The sequence below is a fragment of the Pelophylax lessonae genome, assembly GCF_965119305.1.
Source record: "Pelophylax lessonae genome assembly, chromosome: 6".
Taxonomy (NCBI): domain Eukaryota; kingdom Metazoa; phylum Chordata; class Amphibia; order Anura; family Ranidae; genus Pelophylax; species Pelophylax lessonae.
Window position 1 is genome coordinate 150,641,749 of NC_138773.1, and position 25,762 is coordinate 150,667,510.

General features: G+C 39.6%; 1 protein-coding gene across 3 annotated transcripts in view; it reads left to right on the forward strand.

Annotated features, from left to right (window-relative positions):
• LOC309558818 (glutamate receptor ionotropic, NMDA 2A-like) overlaps window positions 1-25,762 on the forward strand; it is a gene marked incomplete at its 3' end in the record, with an annotated part of 1,171,100 nt that overhangs the window by 679,862 nt on the left and 465,476 nt on the right. For all 3 annotated transcript variants that reach the window (XM_082261887.1, XM_082261886.1, XM_082261888.1), the window contains one exon: window positions 19,139-19,728. In XM_082261887.1, the coding sequence (XP_082118013.1) occupies window positions 19,139-19,728 (590 nt within the window). The remainder of the gene's footprint in view (window positions 1-19,138; window positions 19,729-25,762) is intronic.

The window sequence follows — 25,762 nt, forward strand, 5'->3', positions numbered from 1 at the left end:
CGTGATGGGGGACGGAAGCCTGTGCAGAGGACAGTGGAGTTGGGCCCTGCACCGCAACTATGGTAACCGGGGGAGGAGCAACGCATTTCCCCGGACTACCAAGGGCGCCGCAGATACTCCATGTGGGCCATAAAGACTGACGGCGCTACCAGCCGCACGCTCTAATCCGGACCAGGACATGCAGTGCCATCTAGTGGTGGATAGTTGCACAACAATGCAGTAACCAAAAAAGAGCAATTCAAAAATACAAAACTTATTAGCATTATAGCAAAATACATAACTGTGATTTAATCATATTAAAATATCAAAGCTTTGCTGTTAACCAGCAACATTTCGCCTTATAAAGTAGACGGTGATAGTTAAAGACCACACAAGACAACAAAAACACAATAAGGATAGGAAGGAAAACGCAAAAAGAAAAAAAAAAAAGACATAACTGGATATATTACTTGGAGCTGGGACTGAGAGACAAAGTGTACCACCCCTAATGCCAATCCCGATAAAGATAGAAGACACACAGTATAGTATAAATAAATACAATTGATCTTATATATGGAAATCTATCCTTAGATAATTATCATAAGAAAGGTTTATATGTTATAAGTTCATTGAGGCCAGGCAAACAGGTGGCATTAAGTCTCTTAATCCACAGTGTTTCACAACGTAATATTTTTTTATCCCAGTTACCCCCTCTTGGGTCTGGGAGGACTTTGTCCAAGTCTGATTTCAAAGTCTGAAATCTGCCACCATCTTCTAAACCTGAAAGGTCTCCCTCCCTGCCCATGGATCAATACATGTATCTTTGCTGTGCCTTCTATTAATGTAAATAATGTGCATAAATAAACCATATGTAATAAAAAATGATTCCAAAAAAATGTGAAACTCAATACAATAAATATATATGCATATATAATACAAAGTGTGAAAAAAGCAGTCTCTGGTATTCTTCCCTTTAAACGTGCTCAATCCTTCTCCAGCGTAATCTATACAATCAATTTGGCCAATCTCTACATGTAAATTTCTTCTAATCCCTGGTATCAAAGTGCACCAAATCCAACTTTGTGTGTCTTCACAATGCAATCACCCCTATTCCACCAATGTGCTCACCTTCAAGCTTTGAGTTGTCAATATTTAGGTATTGCTTTCCCCTATAAGGGGTTACTCCCAGGATTTTAATCAGGTGGCATTCCTCTCTCTCTTTTCCTTCCACTTCTTTCAACCCTCCAGTAAATGTGGTGTATGGCCCTTTAAAAGTTTGGGAATCCCACTTCTGCAGCTCTGTAAACCAACTCACAGAATACAAGGGCTCCTCATGGTGTAGTATGTAATAAAACCATTTAGTAATGCAGACTTGCACTTACATGAAAAAACTTAAACCTAAAACTTAAACATAAACACACCTTTAGTATTACAAACAGCAGGGCTGCGACACCCATGTAACTTTGGATCTCCACTTACCTCACCCAGCTCCGCCCTACGTGTGTCGTCATAATCACATGACTTCCACAGAGGCCTTAAATTGTTGAAAAAATTAGTTTTCACATTTATGCCTGCACCTAAAAGCAACAGGAAACCTTCAGCACCTAGATTAGCCTAAGAAAATCCTCTAAGGCCTCATGCAAACTGCAAGCTTAAAGACGCTTTTTCTCCTACAGGAGTTTAGCAGCGTATTTAGGGAAGGTTTCTGTAACCTGCATAATTAGCAGAATAATGAATTTTAAATAGTGATGCAGGTCCTTATTTTACTTTTGGCAAACCTTTGAAACAATATGTAAACAAAGCCGCCTGTCATTCTTCCCTGTGTAAGAATGGAGATCACACGGTTCTGCTATGTAGGACCGTTGATCTCTGTTCTTACACATCAAGCCACATCCAATCACAGTAAGAAACACGCCCCTAGGGAAACACTTAACCCCTCCCTCTCAAATAAAGTTAACCCCTTCACTGCCAGTGTCATTTTTACAGTAACAGTGCATATGTATAGCACTGATTACTGTAGTAATGTCACTGGTAACCCCAAAAGTGTCCAAAATTTCAGTCAAGGGTCCGATCTGTCCGCCGCAATGTCGCAGTCCCGCAAAAAAATCGCAGATCGCCGCCATTACTCGTTAAAAAAAAAACAACAAAAATCTTTCCCTTAGTAAATGCAATAACTTTTGCGCAAACCAATCAAAATACGCTTTTTGCAATTTTTTTTTACCAACCATATGTAGCATAAAACAAATTGGCCTAAAATGTTAAAAAAATTTGATTTTTACATTTTTTTGGGGGAATTTCATATAAAAAAATGTCAAAAATATTGTTATTTTTGCAAATTTGACGCTCTTTTTTTGTTTATAGCGCATGATCAAAAAATCGCACAGGTGATCAAATACCACCAAAAGAAAGCTCTTTTTGTGGGAAAAAAAGGACGTCAAATTCATTTAGGCCGCGAAATTGTCCGTTAAAGTCACGCAGTGCCGAATCGCAAAATAGGCCCTGGTCAGGAAGGGGGTAAAACCTTCCGGGGCTTAAGAGGTTAAGGTGGTTTTAAAGGATCAAGATTTTTTACCTTAATGCATTCTATGCGCAATGGTAAAAAATCTTCTGTGCGCAGCGGCCCCCCCAGCCCCCTGAATACTCATCTGAGCTCCGTCTCGATCCAGCGATCTGCACGAGAACTGAGCCTCTACAGGATCTTATATTCCTGTAGAGCCAGTGAGCCAATGAGGAGAGGTTGGGGGGTGGGGCCAAGTCACGGCTCTATTTGTCTTACGAGCGCATAGAGCAGGGCTCAGGAACAAGCACGCACCAGTGCCTCCAGGACAAGTGGCTTGATTTTGGGGTACTGGCTGCAGAGGAGGAATCAGGAGCCAGATCAGGACTGCTCTGTGCAAAAACCACTGCACAGAGCAGGGAAGTATGACATCTTTTTTTAAAGATATAAAGGGTATAGTACGTATATCACCTGAAGAAGTGTATGTGTACGAAACACATTGGTAGGGGCCTTACGTGCTGACATCACACTGCCCCTTTGAGATTAAGGATCATTGTAAGTTCGGCCACTACTGCTTGTATATATCTTGTGATTTTTATCTGTATGTTTTAATGAAGACATTCTCACAATAAATACTACACTACACTTACATACTTCTCATGCTCCATGTGGTGAGCATCTTTGCAATAGGGCTTCCCCTGGCATTGTGGTAGATGTCTGGAAGAGACAAGTGGAGATCCTGGGAAGCTGGATATTGTACATTGCTTTTGATTATCTATTGAGTAACTAGTGGTGAAGGACCTGCACTGGAGAAGCATCACGTTTTGTTTTGATTGTCATTATTGATTGTCATTATCGATAACTCCTTAGAGGGACATTTCATATATGGACATTTTATTAAATCACGTGGGCACTTAGTTATTACCTGCTTCTGTGAATACCATATCCTCAGCTCCCTCTTCTCAGAATTTCCTTTGATTCAATTCCTGGTTCTGCTACATCTTAGCCTCCTCTTCTGGATCCTCTTGCATTCTGACCTCCCTTTCATGTATATATGCAGCATTCCCTTTATAAATTCAATACATCCTGTTTACCTGCATAGGTGTAGCAAAGCATGCTTACATGCTCATAGGCAGAGCAGTCATCAAAAATATTGGGGCCCTTTTCACAGCTTTAGGCCTGGGCCCCTTGGGCCATCCTTCCAAAACCAACAGCCCCATATATTCAGCAAAGAGACATCCCCATATATTCCGCATAACGACAGCCCAATCTAGCAAAGAAATTGCACAATCCACCAGAGACATCGCTATATATTTAGCAAAGAGACATTCCAATTCAGCAAAAATACATCCTCATATAGCAAAGAGACATCCCCATCCAGCAAAGGGACAGACCAATCCAACAAAGAGACAGTCACAGAACTGGCCCACATCCAGCAACATTGTCAGGCAGTTTACCAAAAATGTAATGTCTAACAATTTGTCTCTAGCACAGCTCTTCCACATGCCTGAGCTGTGACTGGTCCTGAAACCAGCATCTGGTCTGCAGGGAGAGGCAGAGTACAGATGATATAAATCTGCCTTCTCCTCTCTCAGGCTGCAGCTGGAAATAAATGAGCTGCATCAGGTCACTCCGCTAAAGCAATAATATACAGAGAGTTCTTCTCCCTCGCTGTCTCTGGCGGAGGTGACGGAACACCATTCAGACACATTCCGCCAGAGAAAAGCTCGAAGTGTTACTATGCAGTAGGTTAACAACTCATCGGTTTGAGGTTTTGAGCCTGTACCAACGAGTTGCACTTTTTACTAAACTGTTTTTTTTTTTTAAATAAAAGTGAAGTTTTTCTATAAATTAATTTTCTAAGGGGAATTGATTTTCTTGCAAACTTCTGCTTATCCTGTCTTTTTTTTTTATAGTAACATGTTCACTGGTTTTCTTCATCCCCTTTTATTAGTTTTAGGGGAAACTGAAAGCTAAAATTGAACTAAATTGTATGTATTTTAAGAACATTGTTGAACCACAGAAATAATGTTAACTAGCCAGTCATTTTGTGTGAAAGAAATTCACTTGTATTTTGTGCATTTGTAATCACAAACAAATTTCAAGCACTCAAACTGATTACTATACTTAAACAATTTTAAAATAAGCTAGAGAAACTAACTATTGCATTTTTTTGTAGTTAGATCTATGAAAATATAGAAATCTAACATCATTTTATTATTATGGATAATGAATAGTTTTCAGAAATTTTTTTTGCTGGTTTACAACAAAGGGTATTTAGGACATATTGATATACTGATTGATTTTCCTTCTTTAAATTATTTGAAATTCCTTGTGGGATAATTCCCTATTGCCTGGCTAAACTGTAATTGAAATGTTTAATTATACCATTTAATTTTATAGGTAATTGCTTTGGAGAATGTCCAATACTTGATTATATTGGGGAATTAGCTTTTCTTATACCAGGATTTTATTACGTTTTTGTGAAATAGGAACAAATTGACATACAAAAGTACAAAATAACACATCCCATACAGAAGTATTATGATAGCAGAACTTGTGTTTTGATAGACATTTTCATGAGTAAAACTGACTGTTTCAAGTTATGATAACAAAACTGCACTGCATAAATTTTTGGAACAATAACCTTTTGGTTAGGGAAGTACATTGGGAAATATAGTATAAAGGTATATTTGGATTAGTGGAGATATTGATTTATAGTAGATTATTAGAATTTTAGGAAATATGGTTTGTATCATCTAGCTAGCGTACAGATGTTTGCTTTTCATCTTATACATGATATTTGTATAATATAGTTTATGATATCTATGGTTTGATGCTACCGATAGAGTGGTAAAACGTTTAAGTCTTATCACGTTTAGTTAGTAAGCAGTGAAGCTGATTCTAAATTTAGGGGAAATTAGGGTTATGAAGAAGGTATGAGGGTCAAAACAAAGACAGGAGGGGGGAAGTCAGAATGGAATAGGAAGTAGGATCTGTGAAGCTACATATCAATCTGGTCCATGTTATGTCTAACTTATTGGAGTTTGGTGAAGCATAAGGATGGAAAGTTCTCCACTCAGATGTGTTAGTTTAAGTAAAGAGTAATCCATTTTGAGTTGGACTTCTATAGGAGGAGAGTCAAGAGTTTACGGTATCTATGTAGTGTAGCCAACATGCCCAAGAGCGTGTATATTTGGTGGGGTTCTCTGGAAATATTGATTATTTCTTCCATTTCCACTGTTTGATTTACATATTGAACCCAGTCTGAAAGTGAAGAGGGTCTGGCATAGCCCATTTCAGTGGAATATATAGTTTGGCCACATTTACCAAGTGTATTGCCAGACTTGTGGTATGTAGAAAAGGTTAGCGAGGAATTATGTAGTAAATATTGTGCAGGTGTGTACTCTAAGTTGTAAGTGGTGATCTTTGTCATGGTATTTCTGTCCAAAAGGGTTATAATTTCAGGCATGACCACCAGATGTGTTCTGATCCACATCTCCGGCATAGGGGGGAAGTTGTCATAGAATTTGTGAATCTGGTTTGGGGTTCGATTCCAATCAGCAAGTAGTTTATACCTCATCTTTTGGTGTATAGAGAAATGTATGGAAACATTTACAGAGCCTTTATGGATGTGAGCTAAGATTTTCTGCCATTCCTTGTTAGTAAATGTGAGTTCAAGATGTTTTTGCCATTTTGGACAAGGTCCACTGGTCTTTTCATCAGTATTTTAGAAAAAGAGGGTGTACATATAGGAAATTATGTGTCGTTGAGGGGTAGTTCTACTACAGAACGCCTCGAATATCGTGTGGTCCAACCTGTGGCAGTATTTGGGTATCTTAAAAAATGCCTTACCTGAACAAATGTCCAGAAAGGGAAGTAGGAGTTTTGCATCTTAGTTTGTAGGGTTTCGTATGGGAGAAGCGCTCCGCATTGACTTGTTCATATGGCCATATGTCTTGTAAGAATTTAATGGAGAGGCCAGGTAGGAAATCTGAGTTGTGTCTAAGAGGAGTGAGCAGACTAGGAGGTCAACTCGGAGTGTTTGTTAACTGTGTGGAGACATCTAAGCGAGGGGACAATAAATGGGTGTTCTTTATAGTACTTGGTTGTGGGCCAGGCAAGTTTTCATAGTAGGATTTGTGATCCTTTATTTTCTATCTGTACCCATGCTTTTGTTTATGTACAAATTATGTGTGTACATGCTTTTCTGTAAGATTCCAAGAATGTTTTGGGTAACTGTATAGGTATCGTCTGTAGAAAGTATAAAAGTCGAGGTAATATGTTCATCTTTATTATTGCGGTTCTACAGAACCATGAAAATAGGCTTTTATGTCACTTTTGGAGGTCTTGTTGGATATTTTTAAGAAGAGGAAGTTAATTTAGAGCAAATAGGTCAGACAATGGATTGGAAAGTTGTATCTCTAGAAAGGTGATAGACTGTGTCTTCCATGAAAAAGGAAATTTAGTTTTGCATTTGGATACCTCTAAAAGTGGTAGGGTTATATTTAGAGCATAGGATTTGGAAAAGTTGATTTGTAAATTGGATAATGCCTTATATTGTTCAAAATGTTTTAATAGGTTGGGAATGGAAGTTTGTGGATTTGTTAGGAAGAGCAGTATGTCGTCTGCAAATGCAGCTATTTTATGAGTATGAGCCAACACTTTAATTTCATAATAATTTTATTTGCTCTGATTTTGCATAGTAAGGGTTCTAAGGTGAGAACGAATAATAGGGGTGAAAGGGGGGAAAGGGGACATCCCTGTTTAGTTCCAATGAAGGCATATGTATTGAGAGGCGATTCGCTAGGATTTTGGAAAACGAGATCGGTCTGTAGTTAGTGATCTGTGTGGGATCCTTGCCTTCTTTTGGGATTACAGAAATATGAGCTTCCAAAAAGCCTTGTAAGCCATTTAGTTTTGAAGCCAGGGAATTGAAGGCTTCTAAGAATGGATTAGCTAGGATCTTTCTAAAAGTTTTATAGTAGGCAGCAGAGAGCCTATCAGGTCCTGGACTTTTCACTACTTTTTATTGCTTCAGGGATGTTGTAAGTTCTACTATAGAGATCTGGCGATCTGAGATTTTTGGGCTATGGTGTGTTAAGAAATCTGAAATCAGTGTTTGGTCGGTTAAGTTGGAGTTTTCTGTATGTAAGTTATATAGTTTTGAATAGTATTGTACAAATTTGGATGCAAAGTCTCTCCTAGCTTGAAACAAGTCCTGAAAGTTGTGGGCAGCCGTGTTTGTGTGGGATGCTTCTAATATTTAGATTTTTTATGATAGTGTGTTTATCCGAGCCTGTTTCTTCTTTTTTGTGTTGCTGCTGCTATAAACTCTCCTCTGATTACACAGTTGTGTGCTTCCCATATTAAACAGGGCAATAGGGAAGGATCAGCATTTTCTGTGAAAGTCAAGGCAGGATGCAAATTTTTTGGATAATTCTTTATTGCTAAGTAACACTGTGTCTAGTCTCCATAACCAAAAACCAAACAGAGGGTGCACCCGCCTAGCACATTATCTTATAGGCTTCACTGAATAAAAGGAGTTATACTCACAAACATATGTTTTAAAAGGCATATCAAATCCATACATCTGGAACCATCAATATCATGTTAAAACAGATACAATGTCCTCGATAGATGATGGCAAGGCTTTGGTATGTGAAGCATAGATGGGTGGGGTCATAGTCAAGGTGACTGGATTATGGCCTGACAATAAGTAAGGTTCAGGTGAGGAGTTTGTTATTAGGTGTAGGTCTGCTTGTGATAGAAAAAGGTAGTCAAGTCTAAAGTGTTTATTGTGTGGTACTGAGAAGGCAGTATAATCATGAGCATGTGGGTTAAGAGTGCGCCAGGTGTCATGGAGTGTAAGTCCCTGTAGAAGAAGGTTGATACGTTTCAAGACTCTATAAGGATAGATTAGGTACCAGCGGATGTTTCTAACATGGGTTGTAGTGGGACGTTGATGTTTCCCCCTGTTACTTTAATACCTGATTTGAAGGTAGATAGTTATGTCCAGACGGAATTAGGGAATGTGACTTGTTTTGTGTTGGGGTAGTAGAGGTTAACTATTGTGATTGCTTTGTCTTGAAGTGTGCCTTTTAGAAAAATAAATCTTTCTTCGCTGTCTGCAAGGGCATCTGATATAAGAAAAACTAGATGTTTGGAGATGAGTGTAGACTCCCTTGGTTTTAGCTAAATTGTTGGTGGCATAGTAGTTGTCGGGAAAACGTTGATTGGTCATTTTGGGTATTTGGTCTGTTCAGAAGTGCTTCTCTTGAATGAGGACTATGTCTGCTTTTTGTTTCTTCATCATCATTAGCAGTTGTGGCCTCTTTTCGGGTACATTAAGTCCTTGTGCGTTGAGTGTTATTATCTTTACTTTTATGGAGGACGGCCTTGGTTGGATCGTGTTAGCCATTAGCAAGTGTGTGAGAGACACCCACTATCAATATAGATGGGCTTAATATAATGTCTGAGAAATGGGTAATGTGAGATAAATGGAGGAGGTGTTGGAAAGGTCACTTCAGAAGTGAATAGAGTCTTGTATGGAGGTATAGAAGGGTGCAATACCTGGTATGTAAAAAAGGGGAAGGGGAAGGGGAAAAGGAGGGTGTGAAAGGAGTGGTGTAGGGTTTATCCCGGGGGAGTAGGAAGAGCCGGCTTCTTATCCTAAAGTAGGTATGGTTTAAATCTGGGGAAGGTCAGCAGGAAGTGAAGTTATAAAGATAGATAGTCTAAAGGCAAGTGAGTTTTCACTGCTGTTGGGTGGTGTAACCTGGGTGTATTCGAAGATAAAGGCTAAGGCCTTGTAGAGGTAACAGAAGTGGGAAAATACTTAGAAACATTAACCACTTGCCGACTGTCCCACCCAGATTTACTGTGGCAGGGCGGCTCGGCTGCGCAAAATCACGTAGATCTACATGATTTTGTGCATGCAGTCTTGGCGACCAATGCGCGCTTCTGCTGTGTTTAGGCACAGTGGGAGGCAGGCTGCAGGAGGAGCAGCGGCTATTGCTGCCACCCTTCCTCAATCATCAGAGAAACTGACAGAAGACAGTTAGGCATACATTAATCCCTTTGAGCAACCCCTTCCCTGCCAATGTCATTTATACAGTAACAGAGCATATTATTTAGCATTGATTACTGTATTAATGTCACTGGTCCCCAAAAAGTGTAAAAAATGTCAGTTAGGGGTCTGATCTGTCCGCCACAATGTCGCATCCTGCTAAAAATCGCTGATCGCCGCCATTACTAATAAAAACAACAACAAAAAGAAAAAGTCCAGTGTTCTGTGTCCTGAATATTTCAGGAATCTGGCAGCTCAGCTGGATGCCCTAGTGCCATGGGGAACGGGAGTGGGATGACGAGTAGCTGCGGTTTGATTTGCCCATGTCTGTGGAGCTGCAGGTCTCGGCTTGGGCTCAGGCAGTGATTTCTTCGTCTGATGGCCGGAGCTCCTGGGTTAAGTGTCCATCTTCGTCAGGGGTTGGGACATGCCCCGGAATTAGCTTAACTATCAAACTTCTTATACAAAATTACCTTTGCAGTTGTATAGTGATTCACATTAAGTCATTTATATTATTTATGAACTTTACAATAAAATATGTACAGTATATGTATGCAAACTATTATTTTAGTTTGCCCATATATTTTAAAACTTGGCTTTACCCTTTTTCTTAGTTTTGAGTGATGACAATAAGAGTTAGAATTGTTAGTTAGTTTGTATTGCTGTCTGTGCCTTCATTGGAAATTTGTACACATTTTTAATAACTGTGACACCAGGATGGGAAATTAGGGAAATCAGGATCTTTGGAACCGGAGGACGCAAACAGCTAAAAAAAAAAAAAAAAAATGACAAAATGTAAGTGGCACAAAACACTTACAGACTCAGTTCAAAAAGTTATTTTTAAAGGCCAACTGTGGTCTAATACAATTTGCTACCTATAAAGTCAGGGTGCTGTACATTTTGAAACATACTGCTGTTGTGCTGTGCATGTTGTGTATTGAAAGATATTGATGATGTTGTTTACCTATTCAGTTGTGAGTTATTTTAAATGATAATTCAACCAAGTTTAAAAAGCCTTTTGATGTCACCCAAGTGGTATTTTGTATCAAGTTTATCTGTAAGCTTTAACTGAGATAATATGCTCCCTAGATCCCACATTATAGGGGCCCGTGGGAACAGCCATTTGTAAAAATTAGAGCAGTAATGTTTCCAGATGTTGGATTGTTTTTTTAAGATTTCCCCCTGGAGATAGCTTTATGGAACAGACAAAAAAATTGGGTGAGGGTTCCGAAAGTTTTCAGTAGTAATATTCATGTTTTGAACAGCCTAATGCCAGAAACAAAATATATGCAAGGGTACAGCCATGTGAAATGGACAAGGTCAAGAAACACAGTTTCATGTATGTTGTCCTGGTATTTGTTCGATTACCTGGGCAAATATGTATATTATTGAGTATGGGAAGTAAAACAGATTGTCCAAATACTATGGCAAGACAGAAATTGTTTGTGTGTTGGTATTAGGAAGGCATTGAACAGTTTCATGTAATTACTCTGGTAAGGATGAGGTTAAATGAGATGCCGTGAATTGAGGGATTTGTTCATATTGCAGATAGTGACCTGAGTAATATTGTAGAATGTTGCAAGTGTTGGAAGGATACACAAGGCCCCTGTGGGGATAGGAGATCTTGAATAGTGTGTGCACATTGTCAAGCCAGAGGTAAAACATTTGGAGTTTGCTTCTTGGGGAATAAAATAGGGAGATAGGTTAGAAGGGAAAGCCATTCCTGGTAACATTAAGACTTTTCCTAACCTCTCTGCAAGTAATGATTGCATCTCTCAAAATAATCTATTGTTTGATAAACAATGGAAGCTGTGTTATTGGGGCATGTAGGACCCCAGCCAGGGACCATAAGGAGCCAAGATGAGATTTCAGACCAGTGCTGTTGTTTTACAAAGTATTTATGGATCCAATATCTCATGTTCCCAAAGATATAAACCAGATTGTACAACGTGATGTTGGGCATGTTGGCCCCTAGTTGATCTGTAAGTTGCTTTACCTTTCTGGAAGTTATCCTGGGTCTTCTCCCTTTCCAGAAAAAAATCCAGAGAAAGCTTTTTCCAGATTTTGTATGTCTTTGTGTTTAAGCAGCAAAAGTATTGTTTAAATATATATATATATATATATATATATATATATATATATATATATATATATATATTATACAAAGCTAATTATGTATAATAGTTGTCACCTTAATCAGAAATTTGAATTTCTGAGTATAATAAATGATTAGAACCTTTACCTGGGAGCCCCTAAGCTTTTTCTTGCAAAAAAAAGGAAATCACTCTTATGTAAATTTATTTTCAATCCTGAGAATTTGCCATATTCTGCCATGTGGTTCATTATCTATGCTACCTTGTGGCTTGTAGGTCCAAAAAAAATAAAAAATAAAAGACAAGTTCTAGATCATACTCAGAAAATCATCTACCTAAACGATTGCATTTTACGACATCACTAATCAAATTCCTGACTAGAAAAGTTACTACACAGAAGATACATTTTATAATATAGACTGTAATGCATGGATGCCTTGCCAGTGGATAGCCCTATAAATCACTGTCACATAGTCATCATCAACATGGAAAGGTCTGTGGTTTAGTTACCAAATGTTATATTTTGATTATCATAAACTTTTGCATAAAATAATAGATGAACAGATGCTTGCAGCATGAGATTTAACTACTTAATTTTATTTTAAGAGCCTGAAAATTGTTTATAGTGCAAAAAAATAAATAAAAATAAAACCAAGAAGTGATCAAATGGCATCAAAAGAAAGCCCTATGTGTGGGAAAAAGAACATAAATGTGATTTGGGTACAGTGTTACATGATCATGCAGTTGTCAGTTAAAGTAACGCAGTGCTGTATCGCAAAAAATGGCCTGGTCAGGAAGAGGGTTAAATCCAGAGGTCAAGTGGTTAATTAAGTTTTTGGTGCATGTCCAGTGTCCTCAGATGATTAAATTAAACACATTTATGACAAATAATTGCAGATATATATTAAACTGCTGCATTTTGTAGATTGCATTGTCTGAGACTTAGTTGTTTTAAATTTCTGCACACTAAAATGAAAAAAAAAAAAAACTGTCTGTTCCAGTCGGAGCTGCTGTACTAACGATCTGACGTTAGTACAGCAATCTCCCCCGCTGAGCTGTTGTGTTCTGACAGGGGAGGGGGGGCAGCCCCTCACCAGAACACTACAAACAGTGCTATTCTACATTGACTGAGAGTACTGATCGGGAGCTGGTCGGCTTCTGTCAGGCCAAGTGCCTTACACATGGGCCAAATGTTGGCAGGTTTTTATTGAACCAGCCTATGTTGGCTGACATTAAGCCTGTGTACACGGGGTCTAAGGCTAAAGAAAAAAAAAAAAAGAAACAACTCACAACAAGCTCATGAGGCTTCTTACACCTCTGTGGTTATATGGGTGAGCTAAAGTGATATGACACCTTCTGATGTTTTGTTTGCCTGTCCTTTTTTTTTTTTTTTTCGTAATGTATTGAGGACTGTACTTAGAAAACAATAAAGGCTGCTATTTTCAATCTTAAATGATAGCTTTTGGCTGTGGTGCTGTCAGTGATTTAGGATGTACTGTGGTCAGAGGCAGCCAGTTAACTAGCATTTTCAGAAGGATGTCAGAAATAGCAGTGTCACAAATGGAGACTGCCACACGTGGTTGGAATTGTGGACCTTCTGTGAGTCCTGCATGCTGGATGCTGGCATGCACAGAGAGTGCACCGGGAAAACTACTGTTGACCTGGTACAGGGAAAAAGAGAGAATCTTGGAAAGCACAAAACACAGGACTAACAGGAATTGCAAGAGTATTATGCAGAATAGTGTAGTTTAGGCAGACAGGACATGGAATACTCAGAAGAGACACTTACTGCACTGAGGTGCTGGGCTCACAGGGAGATGGGAGTATCTTAGCAGCAGTAGTATGCTGAGCATACAGGAAGTACCAATATGTATGAGGAACACTGAGGTGCTGGGCTCACGGGGAGATGGGAGTATCTTAGCAGCAGTAGTATGCTGAGCATACAGGAAGTACCAATATGTATGAGGAACACTGAGGTGCTGGGCTCACAGGGAGACGGGAGTATCTTAGCAGCAGTAGGATGCTGACCATACAGGAAGTACCAATATGTATGAGGAACACTGAGGTGCTGGGCTCACAGGGAGATGGGAGTATCTTAGCAGCAGTAGGATGCTGACCATACAGGAAGTACCAATATGTATGAGGAACACTGAGGTGCTGGGCTCACAGGGAGATGGGAGTATCTTAGCAGCAGTAGGATGCTGAGCATACAGGAAGTACCAATATGTATGAGGAACACTGAGGTGCTGGGCTCACAGGGAGATGGGAGTATCTTAGCAGCAGTAGGATGCTGAGCATACAGGAAGTACCAATATGTATGAGGAACACTGAGGTGCACAGGATATGGTTGGGGTACATAAGGAGTGTAGGACAGAAAGGTACTGTCTGAGGAGAAAACAGCACATCTGCAGGTAAAGTAAAGGTGCAGGGTCTAAGGCACCACCTTGTCTTCTCCATAGCTCACGAATGGGGAGATGGGTTGCGCTGCAGGCAATTCCCAAGTTGCAATTCTCAGACTCAACAGAGAAGGAAGTTACTGGAAACTACAAGCTGATAAACAGATCAGAATCCCTTGCAGTGCTGAGGTGAATGGAGCACAGGCCAGCTGGCAGGTGCGCATGGAAACACATAGTTACAGAGAACAGATAGACAAACTAGAAAAACACAGAGACATTAAAGCGGAGTTCCACCCTAAAATTATACTTACCTCCATTTTCTTGCTCCGGGTCACCTGAAAAACAAATGGATAATCGCAATTTTTATTTTTTTTTTTACTTACCTTGTTTAGAAGAAAATATACTTACCTTACTTCCTCTTCCTCCCCTCGGCGGCCACGGCGATTCGTCACTTCCTGGCTTGCAATGATTCCTGGGAGCTGAACGTCATCGCTCCCAGAAGCTGTGCAGGGATGACACTGCGGCACCGGAAGTGGCGGCGGGGCCGGTGCAGTGCATCGTGGGACCAAAGAAGACGGTAGAGGACACAGAAGAGGATCGCGCTGGCTTCAAGCTGCCCACACCTGAGATGGCAGCGCTGGACAATACATTTATAGGTAAGTATTTCTTCTAAAAGGTAAGTGCAACCCGGGACAGATCAGAGGCTAGCCATTGTGGAATGCACTAGCCCTGACTGTGCCGGGGGTATTTTTATTTAAAAAAACTTTCCCAGGGTGGAACTCCGCTTTAAAGAAAACTGCAGACATAGATAATGCAAATGAGTAGCAGACAGGAATTAACAGGGGATCACAGAAAGGCTGAACGGCTAAAAGCTGGCAACGGTATACAAGGAAAACAGAGACGGGATGGGAAATGTCATTATAATGGGGGACTTTAATTATCCTGATATAGACTGGGCAGAAGGAACCGCGCATTCAGCCAAGGCTCGGCAGTTCCTAAATGTTTTGCAGGACAATTTCATGGGTCAGATGGTGAATGCACCGACAAGAAACAATGCGGTACTTGACCTACTGATTACCAACAATACAGACCTGCTCACGGATATAGAAATACGGGACAACTTAGGGAACAGTGACCATAGGTCAATTGGTTTCAGTATTAATTACAGTAATAGGAAACACAAGGGTAATATAAGGACACTGAATTTCAAAAGAGCCAATTTCCCTAAACTGCGCTCGCTGCTAGAAAATATCAATTGGGATAGAACCCTGGGAACAAAGAACACGGAGGAAAAATGGGAGTGCTTCAAGAGCATACTTAACAAGGGGGTGGGCCAGTGCATTCCACAGGGAAATAAATTTAAAAGAGCAAAACTAAACCCTGGGTGGCTAAACTCCAACATAAAAATGTATATTAGAGCTAAAGAAAAGGCCTTCAAAAAATACAAGACTGAGGGGTCATTGGCAGCATTTAAGCATTACAAAGAGTGTAATAAGAAATGTAAAGATGAAATCAGGGCGGCTAAAATAGAACACGAGAGACATATAGCGGAGGAGAGTAAAAAGAACCCCAAGAAATTCTTTAAGTATATAAACAGTAAGAAAGCGAGGCCAGAACACATTGGCCCCATAAAAGATGATAAAGGAAAAATGGCCACTGAGGACAGAGAAAAGGCGGAAGTGTTAAATAATTTCTTTTCTTCAGTCTTCACAAAGGAATCGGGGGGCTACACGAACCCCGCTTGTAAGGCCGAACTAAATAATACACCTCAGGAAGTGCCGCCATGGCTAACAGAGGACAGACTTAGAGCTAAACTAGAGAAACTTAACATAAATAAATCCCCGGGACCGGATGGCTTGCACCCAAGGGTTCTAAATGAGCTCAGTCAGGTGATTGCCAGACCATTATTCTTGATCTTTAAGGATAGTTTACAGACAGGTATGGTGCCAGCTGATTGGAAAAAAGCCAACGTGGTACCAATATTTAAAAAGGGGCCGAGATATATCCCGGGTAACTATAGGCCGGTCAGCCTAACATCTGTAGTCTGCAAAATTTTGGAGGGGATGATAAGGGACCACATACAAGACTTTAGTAATGAAAACGGTATTATAAGTAGTAATCAGCATGGATTCATGAAAAATCGTTCATGCCAAACCAATCTATTAACCTTCTACGATGAAGTGAGCTGCCACTTAGATAAAGGTAAGCCTGTGGATGTGGTGTATCTGGACTTTGCAAAGGCCTTTGACACCGTTCCCCACAAACGCTTACTGTACAAACTAAGGAAGGTAGGTATGGACCATAAGGTGAGTACCTGGATAGAGAACTGGCTCCAGGGGAGAGTACAGAGGGTGGTGATTAATGGGGAGTACTCGGATTGGGCGGGTGTGGAAAGTGGGGTCCCCCAGGGTTCTGTCCTGGGACCAATCCTGTTTAATTTATTCATAAATGATCTAGAGGAGGGGATATCTAGTACAATCTCAGTATTTGCAGATGATACTAAATTAGGCATGCCAATATCTTCTATGCAGGATGTGGAAATCTTGCAAGCAGACCTGAACAAAATAACGGGGTGGGCAACTACATGGCAGATGAGATTTAATGTAGAAAAATGTAAAGTAATGCACTTGGGGGCCAGAAACCAGAAAGCAAGCTACTCACTAGGGGGGGAACCTCTGGGTGAGTCTAGGATGGAAAGGGACCTGGGGGTACTGGTAGACAACAGGCTTGGAAGTGGCATGCAATGCCAAGCCGCTGCAAGCAAAGCCAACAGAATACTGGGTTGTATAAAAAAGGGGATTCACTCCAGAAATAAAGAGATTATTCTCCCACTCTACAAGACTCTGGTCCGGCCACATCTGGAGTATGCTGTCCAGTTCTGGGCACCGGTCCTCAGGAAGGATGTGCTGGAACTGGAGAAAGTCCAGAGAAGGGCAACAAAAATAATTAGGGGAATGGAGGACATCGGCTATGAGGAAAGACTACAAGCACTGAACTTGTTCTCTCTGGAGAAGAGACGCTTGAGGGGGGATATGATATCAATGTACAAATACTGTACTGGCGACCCTAGCATAAGGAACAAACTATTTAGAGTAAGGGAATACAATAAGACACGTGGCCACTCACTAAAACTAGAGGAAAGGCGGTTTAACCTTAAAGTGCGTAAGGGGTTCTTCACTGTAAGAGCGGTAAGGATGTGGAATTCTCTTCCGCAAGCAGTCGTATCAGCGGGGAGCATTGATAGTTTCAAAAAACTATTGGATGGACACCTTAAAGACCACAACATACAGGGGTATACAATGTACGGTTAAAAGCAAACACACACACATAGGTTGAACTGGATGGACTTGTGTCTTTTTTCAGCCTCACTAACTATGTAAGAGACACAAGCACACTGGAATGTTTGAAGGATAAACTGAGAATCACTGGGGATGGTCTGAAAAACACTGGGGGTACAAGAATCATACTGGAAAGCAATAGGATACACTTGCAAACAAACACTAGGAACAAGGGGAATCCAGCTGCAGGAATACTAGGAGTTTCTCAGAATGGGATCTCCACTGGAAATCGCAGGGAATCTAAAAATCCTCTTTGAAATAAAAACTTACTGGAGGACCTGGCGCGAAGTACACTAGTTGTTGCTCAGGCCATGCCTAAAGAAAATGGATAGAAAGAGGGATGGCCTGGCTGGGGTGGATATGTAGCTAACTGAATCAACAGTTTCTTGAACACAAGCCTTGAGGGATAACAGGTTTCAGTAGAACATTGTTAAAGCCCTGAAGCGGCATGTATCAGCATGTTTGCAGGTTTATGGGAATATAGGAGACAGATCAATATCGGAGGCAAATCCACAGAACACCTGCATAACTGTGACAAGCAGCATTCATCATTTTTCAAAACATTTGCTTTGCAAATGGTGGCCTGTTCTCTTTGTGTTAGGGAAAATGTACTTCTCTTTATGGAATGTGTATTTTTTTACAGAGGTTTTCTTTCCGTTATTTATGTTCAAGACTAAATACTAAAATAAAATGTAAAAAAATACTTTTTTTTTTATTCAGATAAATGTAAATATTACTTAGGAATGTTTTTAATTTTAATATCAAGCAGAAGATGAAAAGTCTGGATTCCTTCATTGACATGTTTACACACTGAAGTTAATGTACTACTCCCATATATATATATATATATATATATATATATATATATATATATATATACCATTATAGCCCTAATAACAAATACTGTACAGATTTATTAGAAAGGCATACTAATATATTATTACAGTATTTATGTCAAAGGTTAAACATCCAATCTTGTAAATTGTATAAAATCCTAAATTCCTCTACACCTCTATTAGAAAACAAATGTACTGTATGAGTACATTTCCAGGGGAATCCCCATTCAAGGTTCCTGTGTGTACATAGTTATTCATGAAGACAGTTCTCTGGTGGTTCACAAGTTGATTAGAAGTTACAGTTGTGAGGAAACCCTGCAAGCCATAATAGCACCATCCCTATGTGGATATTGTGTGTTGACAATGGCCACACATTCCTCTAGGAATTATGTAGGTGACATTGTTATACACAGTTTCACAAAGTCTTTCCTTGTATGAATAGCATGCCTAGAAATTGTGATTTTTTATTTTATTTTTTTATTACTTAAAATCTACCCTTTTCAATAGGGGGACAATACTCGTGAGTGATTTCACTGTAGAATAAACAGTCTTGTCTCCCTGTTAAAATAAAGTGGAAAAATAATGGATCCACTGGCAGTAGCAACAGGTATTAAATCAATGTTACTAGAGACTCGGAACATTTAAAACTGCTGTGTTAATGCAAGAGACAGAATATATACTACAGTAAGTCATTTCTAAACTTGCCCTCAAACTGCAAAATTAATTTCACTTATTCACTGCCTTTTCAAATGATTACTCCATTACAAATCATTTCACAATATTATTCAATTATAATGCTTTGTCATTAACAGTTAGGCTGGTTTGTTCTCTTCTTTTTGTGGGATTGAACACATCTATTACAACAGCACTGTTTATTTGTATCTACTGCCTGCTAATATATATATATATTTTTTCTGTTTAATTTTGCAGGAGGCAACATCTACATTCTTCCAGTTTGGAGCTTCCATCACTCAACAAGCTACCGTCATGCTTAGCATTATGGAGGAATATGACTGGCATGTATTTTCTATTATAACAAGCACTTTTCCAGGATATCGAGACTTTATACGTTTTGTAAAAAACACAGTGGACAATAGTTTTGTGGATTGGGAAGTGCAGAATGTAATTACTTTGGATGCATCATATACTGATGCACAAACACTAACTCAGCTGAAGAAAATCCATTCTTCTGTTATACTCCTTTATTGTTCAAAGGAAGAATCACTTAAAATTTTTGACGAAGCTCGCTCCCTTGGCCTTATGGGATATGGCTTCATTTGGATTGTACCCAACATGGTTATAGGGAACAAAGAAATCATACCATTTGAATTTCCTTCTGGATTAGTTTCTGTATCTTATGATGACTGGGACTATGGCCTGGAAGCAAGAGTAAGGGATGGCCTTGGAATTATTACCACAGCTGCATCAGCAATGTTGGAAACCTATTCATCAATTCCTGAAGCAAAGACTAATTGCTATCAAAATGAAAGGAATGAAATGCCAGCTCACACCCTTCACGAGTAAGGCTTTAACATTTATTGTAAGCATGTTTACTGCATGTTAAAATCATGCATTTCTTCTCACTGGTTGCTACAGTATATTACACAAGCACATATAAATAGAAGTTCTGTAAAGCTGTCCTTACACTTCACATTGGTAATAAAAAATATATTTGATAACCATGAAAAGATATTAAGTTGAAGAACATGCAGATGCTTTTCTTCATTAACAGCAAAGTATATGTGAATTAGGCATAAAGTTTGTTGGCGTTAACATTTTTATTGGTAAGTACAATTTTAGGTAAATTATGACGCTATACAAATGAAAATAAACATGAAACCTACATTTTTGTATATGATTAGGGTTATTTAGGCTTGCCAGAGCGCAGATCCCTGATGTTTAATGTTTTCTTTTTACTTTCCTGTGGAATTAGTAGGAGTGCCCATAACTCTTAGCCCCCGTTCACATACACGCGACGCTACTTCGCACCGCGACCTCCGAGGTCGCGGTGCGAGCAGCGCGCCGCAACCTCAGAGCGGCCGCCACGGACTTCATAACATTGAAGTCTATGGCGGTCGCCTCCTGGTCGCCCCAAAGAAGCTCCGGACCCTTTTTCTAAGTCGGAGCGACTTGTGTCGCTCCTATTAGAACGGGTCCGCAGCTTCCCTATGGAAGGCGACCTACGGCAACCTGTGAGGCGACCAGGTCGCCTCACAGGTCGCCTTAGTGTGAACGGGGGCTTAAAGAATTGCAGTTGCCACTTTAGGAGTGTTATAACACTCCCCATTAGTCATCTCTACATCCTCTCTTCTAGTTTTGACTTATGGCAATCACTTTGCGTTGTACTGCAGATTACTCCATTTGTCAGGAAGCTTGGAAATGTGAATTTGGCTTTGCAGGACAGCATAAAAGGTGCAGATAATTCCTTTATAAGCATCCCTCTGTATGCACCTAAACACAAAAGGTGAAAAAACTAAGAAACTCATGACAATATAATGTTTTCAAGCCAGGAATGTGTTAAAGTGTCAACACAATACTGGACAATAACTAAAGGCTAAGTTCACCTTTTGCAAAAAAAAAAAAAAAAAAATTGAAAACAAAACAATAAATCCATTTATACTTGCAGAAAAAAAATCCGCATAGGCTAGGCTTCTGAAGACTTTTCCTCTAGCTCTATGTCCGTACTGTGGTTTGAACTTTCAGTTAGACAGCTGTAGGATTGTTGGGAATCACTGCACTTGTGTTCCATTGAAAACTAGAAGTCCTTCAGCTTTGGTGGCAGATGGAATTTGCAGTTCATTCACAGATATCTAGCTCTGCCTGCACAGACACGCCAATTTCAAACCTGACAGTTACTTTGGAATTACACGATTAGCACCATGTTACATGTTATGTGCTTAATATGGGTGACATTGTGCACATTTTTTACTCAATTTTATATCTTTGAAGACACTTTGTATTTTGATCTTATGCTAGCGCTGTGTTAAATTGGGTATATGCATGGGTGAAGTTAGCCTTCAATTTAGATTGCTATCTCTTTGCAGAATCAACTCCATTTGTTACTTTTTTGTTAATATTGGGGGATATTTTGCCTTTTATTTTATTTTGTGGTGAGTTTCAGGTACAACAATTGTTTATTGAAATTGGCTGCAAGGCTCCCCTTAAAAAATGGGTTCTTATTTTCGGGGTGGTATCTTCGGATGATTTAAGGAGTATGTTGATTTATATTTTATATTTAGGGACCTTTACTTTAGGTTACCTTAAAAAGTGGAGGGCTTGTTTTGGGAGGGTGCTATTTTGAATTTTTCATTATTTTCTAAATCTTTTTTTCTTTTTTAAATTCTTTATTCAACTGCTTCCCAGCCAGACTATTATAAAATCTCGGCCGAGTGGGAGCACTGTTATCCTGGGTGGACGTCACATGGTGTCCTCCCAGGATCAGGCTTTGCTCCAGCACAATCTTTCACCCGCGGTGTGCATGGTGCAAAGATCTTTTTTTCCAGTAAGCTGCCGATACCATGTGATCTCTGTGACCAGTCACAGCAATTGTACACAATAGATGGCTTCTATTCCTGTTATTCAATGTGTACTATTGTGTTGATCTCTGCGATCTGTCACAGTGATCACATAGTACAGACAGAGCCAATCACTGTCCATCTGTACCATATGATTAGTTGTGGCCAATCACAACTAATCATAATAGTAAACACTGAAGTATTATTTTACACACATGCCTCCAAAAGGCTGCAATTTTTTGGCAAGATCAGAAAATGTGAAGAATGGTGCCTTAATCATTACCACATTTCCAACACAGTGGAGGGGAGTAGAGAAACCATGGGAAGTATTTTGTGGCACCTCACAGGGACTCTGTACCACCTAGTTAATATTTCATACCCAGGTTCCTGCATTCTATTTGAGATGGGGGATGTTTCCACAAAGTGAAGAATACAATCCCTTTGCTCCTCTGTAAATGCCTGATTCAGATCTTGTCCCAATGTACGTAGGTATGGAAGAAAAAAACTCCTCAGGTGGGGATACTAGGGTAGTATAGGGAAGCAATAATGCAAGATACAAGTGATAATCCAGAGAAGCTGAGTCATGACAAATCGTTTCAAATGGCAAGAGCTGTGGCAGGGCAATCTGGAAGTATCTGGTCTGCATTACTTGCCAGCAGAGAAGAGGAGGATTTATAATTTAATACATCTCGGCTATTGAATTTAAACCATTGCTTGTGATGAAATGTTGTAAGCTAAACCTCTGGTCAGTATGTCTGAGAATTACTGGGACCATAGATGCCTGTAGGTTGCAGCAAGAGGGAATTCATGACAGGGAAACTCTTGCTTGCATCAATTACTCAAAGAAGGTAGACTGCCTGGTGGTAACATATAGGGGTCAGGAAATTTGATTCCTCCCCTGATTTTCTGTAGTCCAAGCAGAGCATTTGAAATCCCAATCAAATCAATATTTGGTCTGATTACCCTTTGGCTTCAAACCAGCATACATACTTCTAGGTACACACAGTGCTTGTATACACAGTTTTTGCAGGAACTCAGCAGGTAGGTTGTTCTAAATATTTTGAGGCATTAACCACATATCTTCTGTGGGTGTAGACTTGCTCAAATCCTTCTGTCTCTTCATGTGATCCCAGACAGACATGATGTTGACATCAAGGCTTTTTGGGGGCCAAACCATAACTTTCAAGACTGCCTTGTTCTTCTTAATGCTGAAGATGGTTCTTAATGACATTGGCTGTATGTCGGGGGTCATTGTCCTGCCGCATTTGGGGCCAATCACATGGCTCCTCGATGGCATGGCATGCCATGATGAATAAGTATCTGCCTGTATTTCTCAGCATTTAGGATACCATTGATCCAGACCGAATCTCTAACTCAATTTGCAGAAATGCAGCCCCAAACTCATAGGTAACCTCCACTATGATCACTGTTGTCTGCAGGCATTTACTATTGTACCATGTATAGTTGAGACACTTAGCCTTATTTAAATGTCAGAGGTATGATTTTTTGGCTGCAATACTTATATGAAGACCGCTTCTAGCCAAACTTCTCCAGACAATAGATGGGTGTATCTGGGTCCCGCTGGTTTCTTCTAGTTCTGTGCTGATGGCACTGCTTGACATCTTAAGATGTTGAAAGGAAGTAGGCATGAGGTGTCTCTCATCTGCTGCATTAGGTTTCTTGGCCAACCACTGTGTCTATGGCCCACAATGTTGCCCGATCGATGGAATCCTCAATGCTGAGAAATGCAGGCTGATACATATTCATCATGTTATAATATCAGGGAAGCATGTGATTGGCCTAAAATGTATTCTGCAGAAGGGCTATGACCCCAAACATACAGTCAATGTCATTAAAAACTATATTCAGTGTAAAGAAGAACACGCAGTCCTGGAAGTGCTAGTTTGGCTCCCACAGAGCCCTGATCTCAACATTATCAAGTCTGCCTGGCATTACATGAAAAGACAGAAGGATTTGAGGCAGCTTAAATCCACAAGAGATCTGTGGTTAGTACTTCAAAATGCTTGGAATAACCTACCTGTCGAGTTCCTTCAAAAACTTTCTGCACATATACTGTGTGTTGTGTACCTAGAAGAATTGATGCGGGTTTAAAGCTAAAGCATAGTCACACCAAATATTGATTTGATTCAGATGGTGTTAAGCGTGTGTGGTGGCAACAAGATTAGGAGTACAAAGACAAGTGTGTCTTGCCTACAGTCAAGCATGTTGGGGGGAGTGTCACGGTCTGGGGCTAAATGAGTGCTGCCAGCACTGGGGAGCTACAGTTCATTGAGGGAACCATGAATGCCAACATGTACTGTGACATACTGAAGCAGAGCATGATCCCTTCCCTTCGGAGACTGGGTATTCCAACATAATAACGACCCCAAATACACCTCTAAGATGACCACTAACTTGCTAAAGAAGCTGAGGGTAAAGATGATGGACTGGGCAAGCATGTCTCCAGACCTGAACCCTATTGAGCATCTGTTGGGTATCCTCAAACAGAAGGTGGCGGAGGGCAAGGTCTCTAACATCTACCAGCTCTGTAATGTCATCATGGAGAAGTGGAAGAGAACTCCAGTGGCAACCTGTGAAGCTCTGGTAAACTCCATGCCCTATAGGGTTAAGGCAGTGCCGGAAAATAATGGTGGCTCTGCAAAATATTGACACTTTGGGCCCAATGTGGAAATTTTCACTTAGGGGTGTACTAACTTTTGTTGCCAGCGGTTTAGACATTATTGGCAGTGTGTTGAGTTATTTTGAGGGGACAGCAAATTTAAACTGTTATACAAGCTTTCCACTCACTGATTTACATTGTAGCAAAGTGTCATTTCCTCAGTGTTGTCACAAGAAAGATATAATAAAATGTTTACAAAAACGTGAAGGGTTTACTCACTATTGTGAGATACTGTATATATACAGTAGGGTTGACATCCCTATGGAAGTTTGTAATGTGTTATCGTCTGACAAGCCCGCACTGCTTTGAAGTGCCCGGTTTGTAAGTACATTATTTATCTACTTTGAGCCTAATAAATACATTTTTAGTGTGAGTTAACCAGAGGAAGGAGGAGAGGACTGAGATGTATTCCCTATTTATATCCCTAGAGGGGAAAAGCTGTATTTGACTCAATAGTAAAACATGAGTCAAATGTTGAGGTGAGCCGCTTGTGAGCACGGAAAAGCACATATCAGCATCTTTGTGTGTGGATTGGTTGCACCTGCACCTTATTGTCGGTCTAGGCACGGCATGGTGGAATTGCACTAAAATACATTAATTTATTATCACATGGACTTTTGAATCACTTATTTATTTATTTATCAAATGCATATGTTGCACATATTTATTGATTATTTAATAATTATTCATTAGCATATTTGGAGGGTATTTTTATCAGTGGAGTGAAGTCCCATTTTTTCTAATTGCACTTTTTTCTAATTGCATTATAATATTTTTTTAATTGTCACATAATTTTTCACATATATTTTTCATGATTTGGCTAATACGGATGTATTTATATTTTTATTATATTGCACGTAATAAAGAATAATTATTTGGTTTGAATTAGGACTATCTATATGCTTTTGGTGCTGCATTGATTTTTTATATATTTTGTATTGTGTTCAGTGAAAAACACTTCATGCAAACTGCTATTAGGATTCACATAATTTCCTGGTATTTATTGTATATTGTTGATTGTGCCGATTTATTGTTTTATATTGTTGATTTTCTCAGTGTTGCCACATGAAAATATATAATAATATATTTACAAACAAGTGATGGGTCTACTCACTTTTGTGAGATACTGTGTATATATATATATATATATATATATATATATATATAGTCAGGTCCATAAATATTGGGACATCAACACAATTCTAATTTTTTTTGGCTCTATACACCACCACAATGGATTTGAAATGAAACAAACAAGATGTGCTTTAACTGCAGACTTTTATACAAACTGTTGTAATTCCTACACCTTTCACCTGATTTGGATGTAAATACCCTCAAATTAAAGCTGAAAGTCTGCAG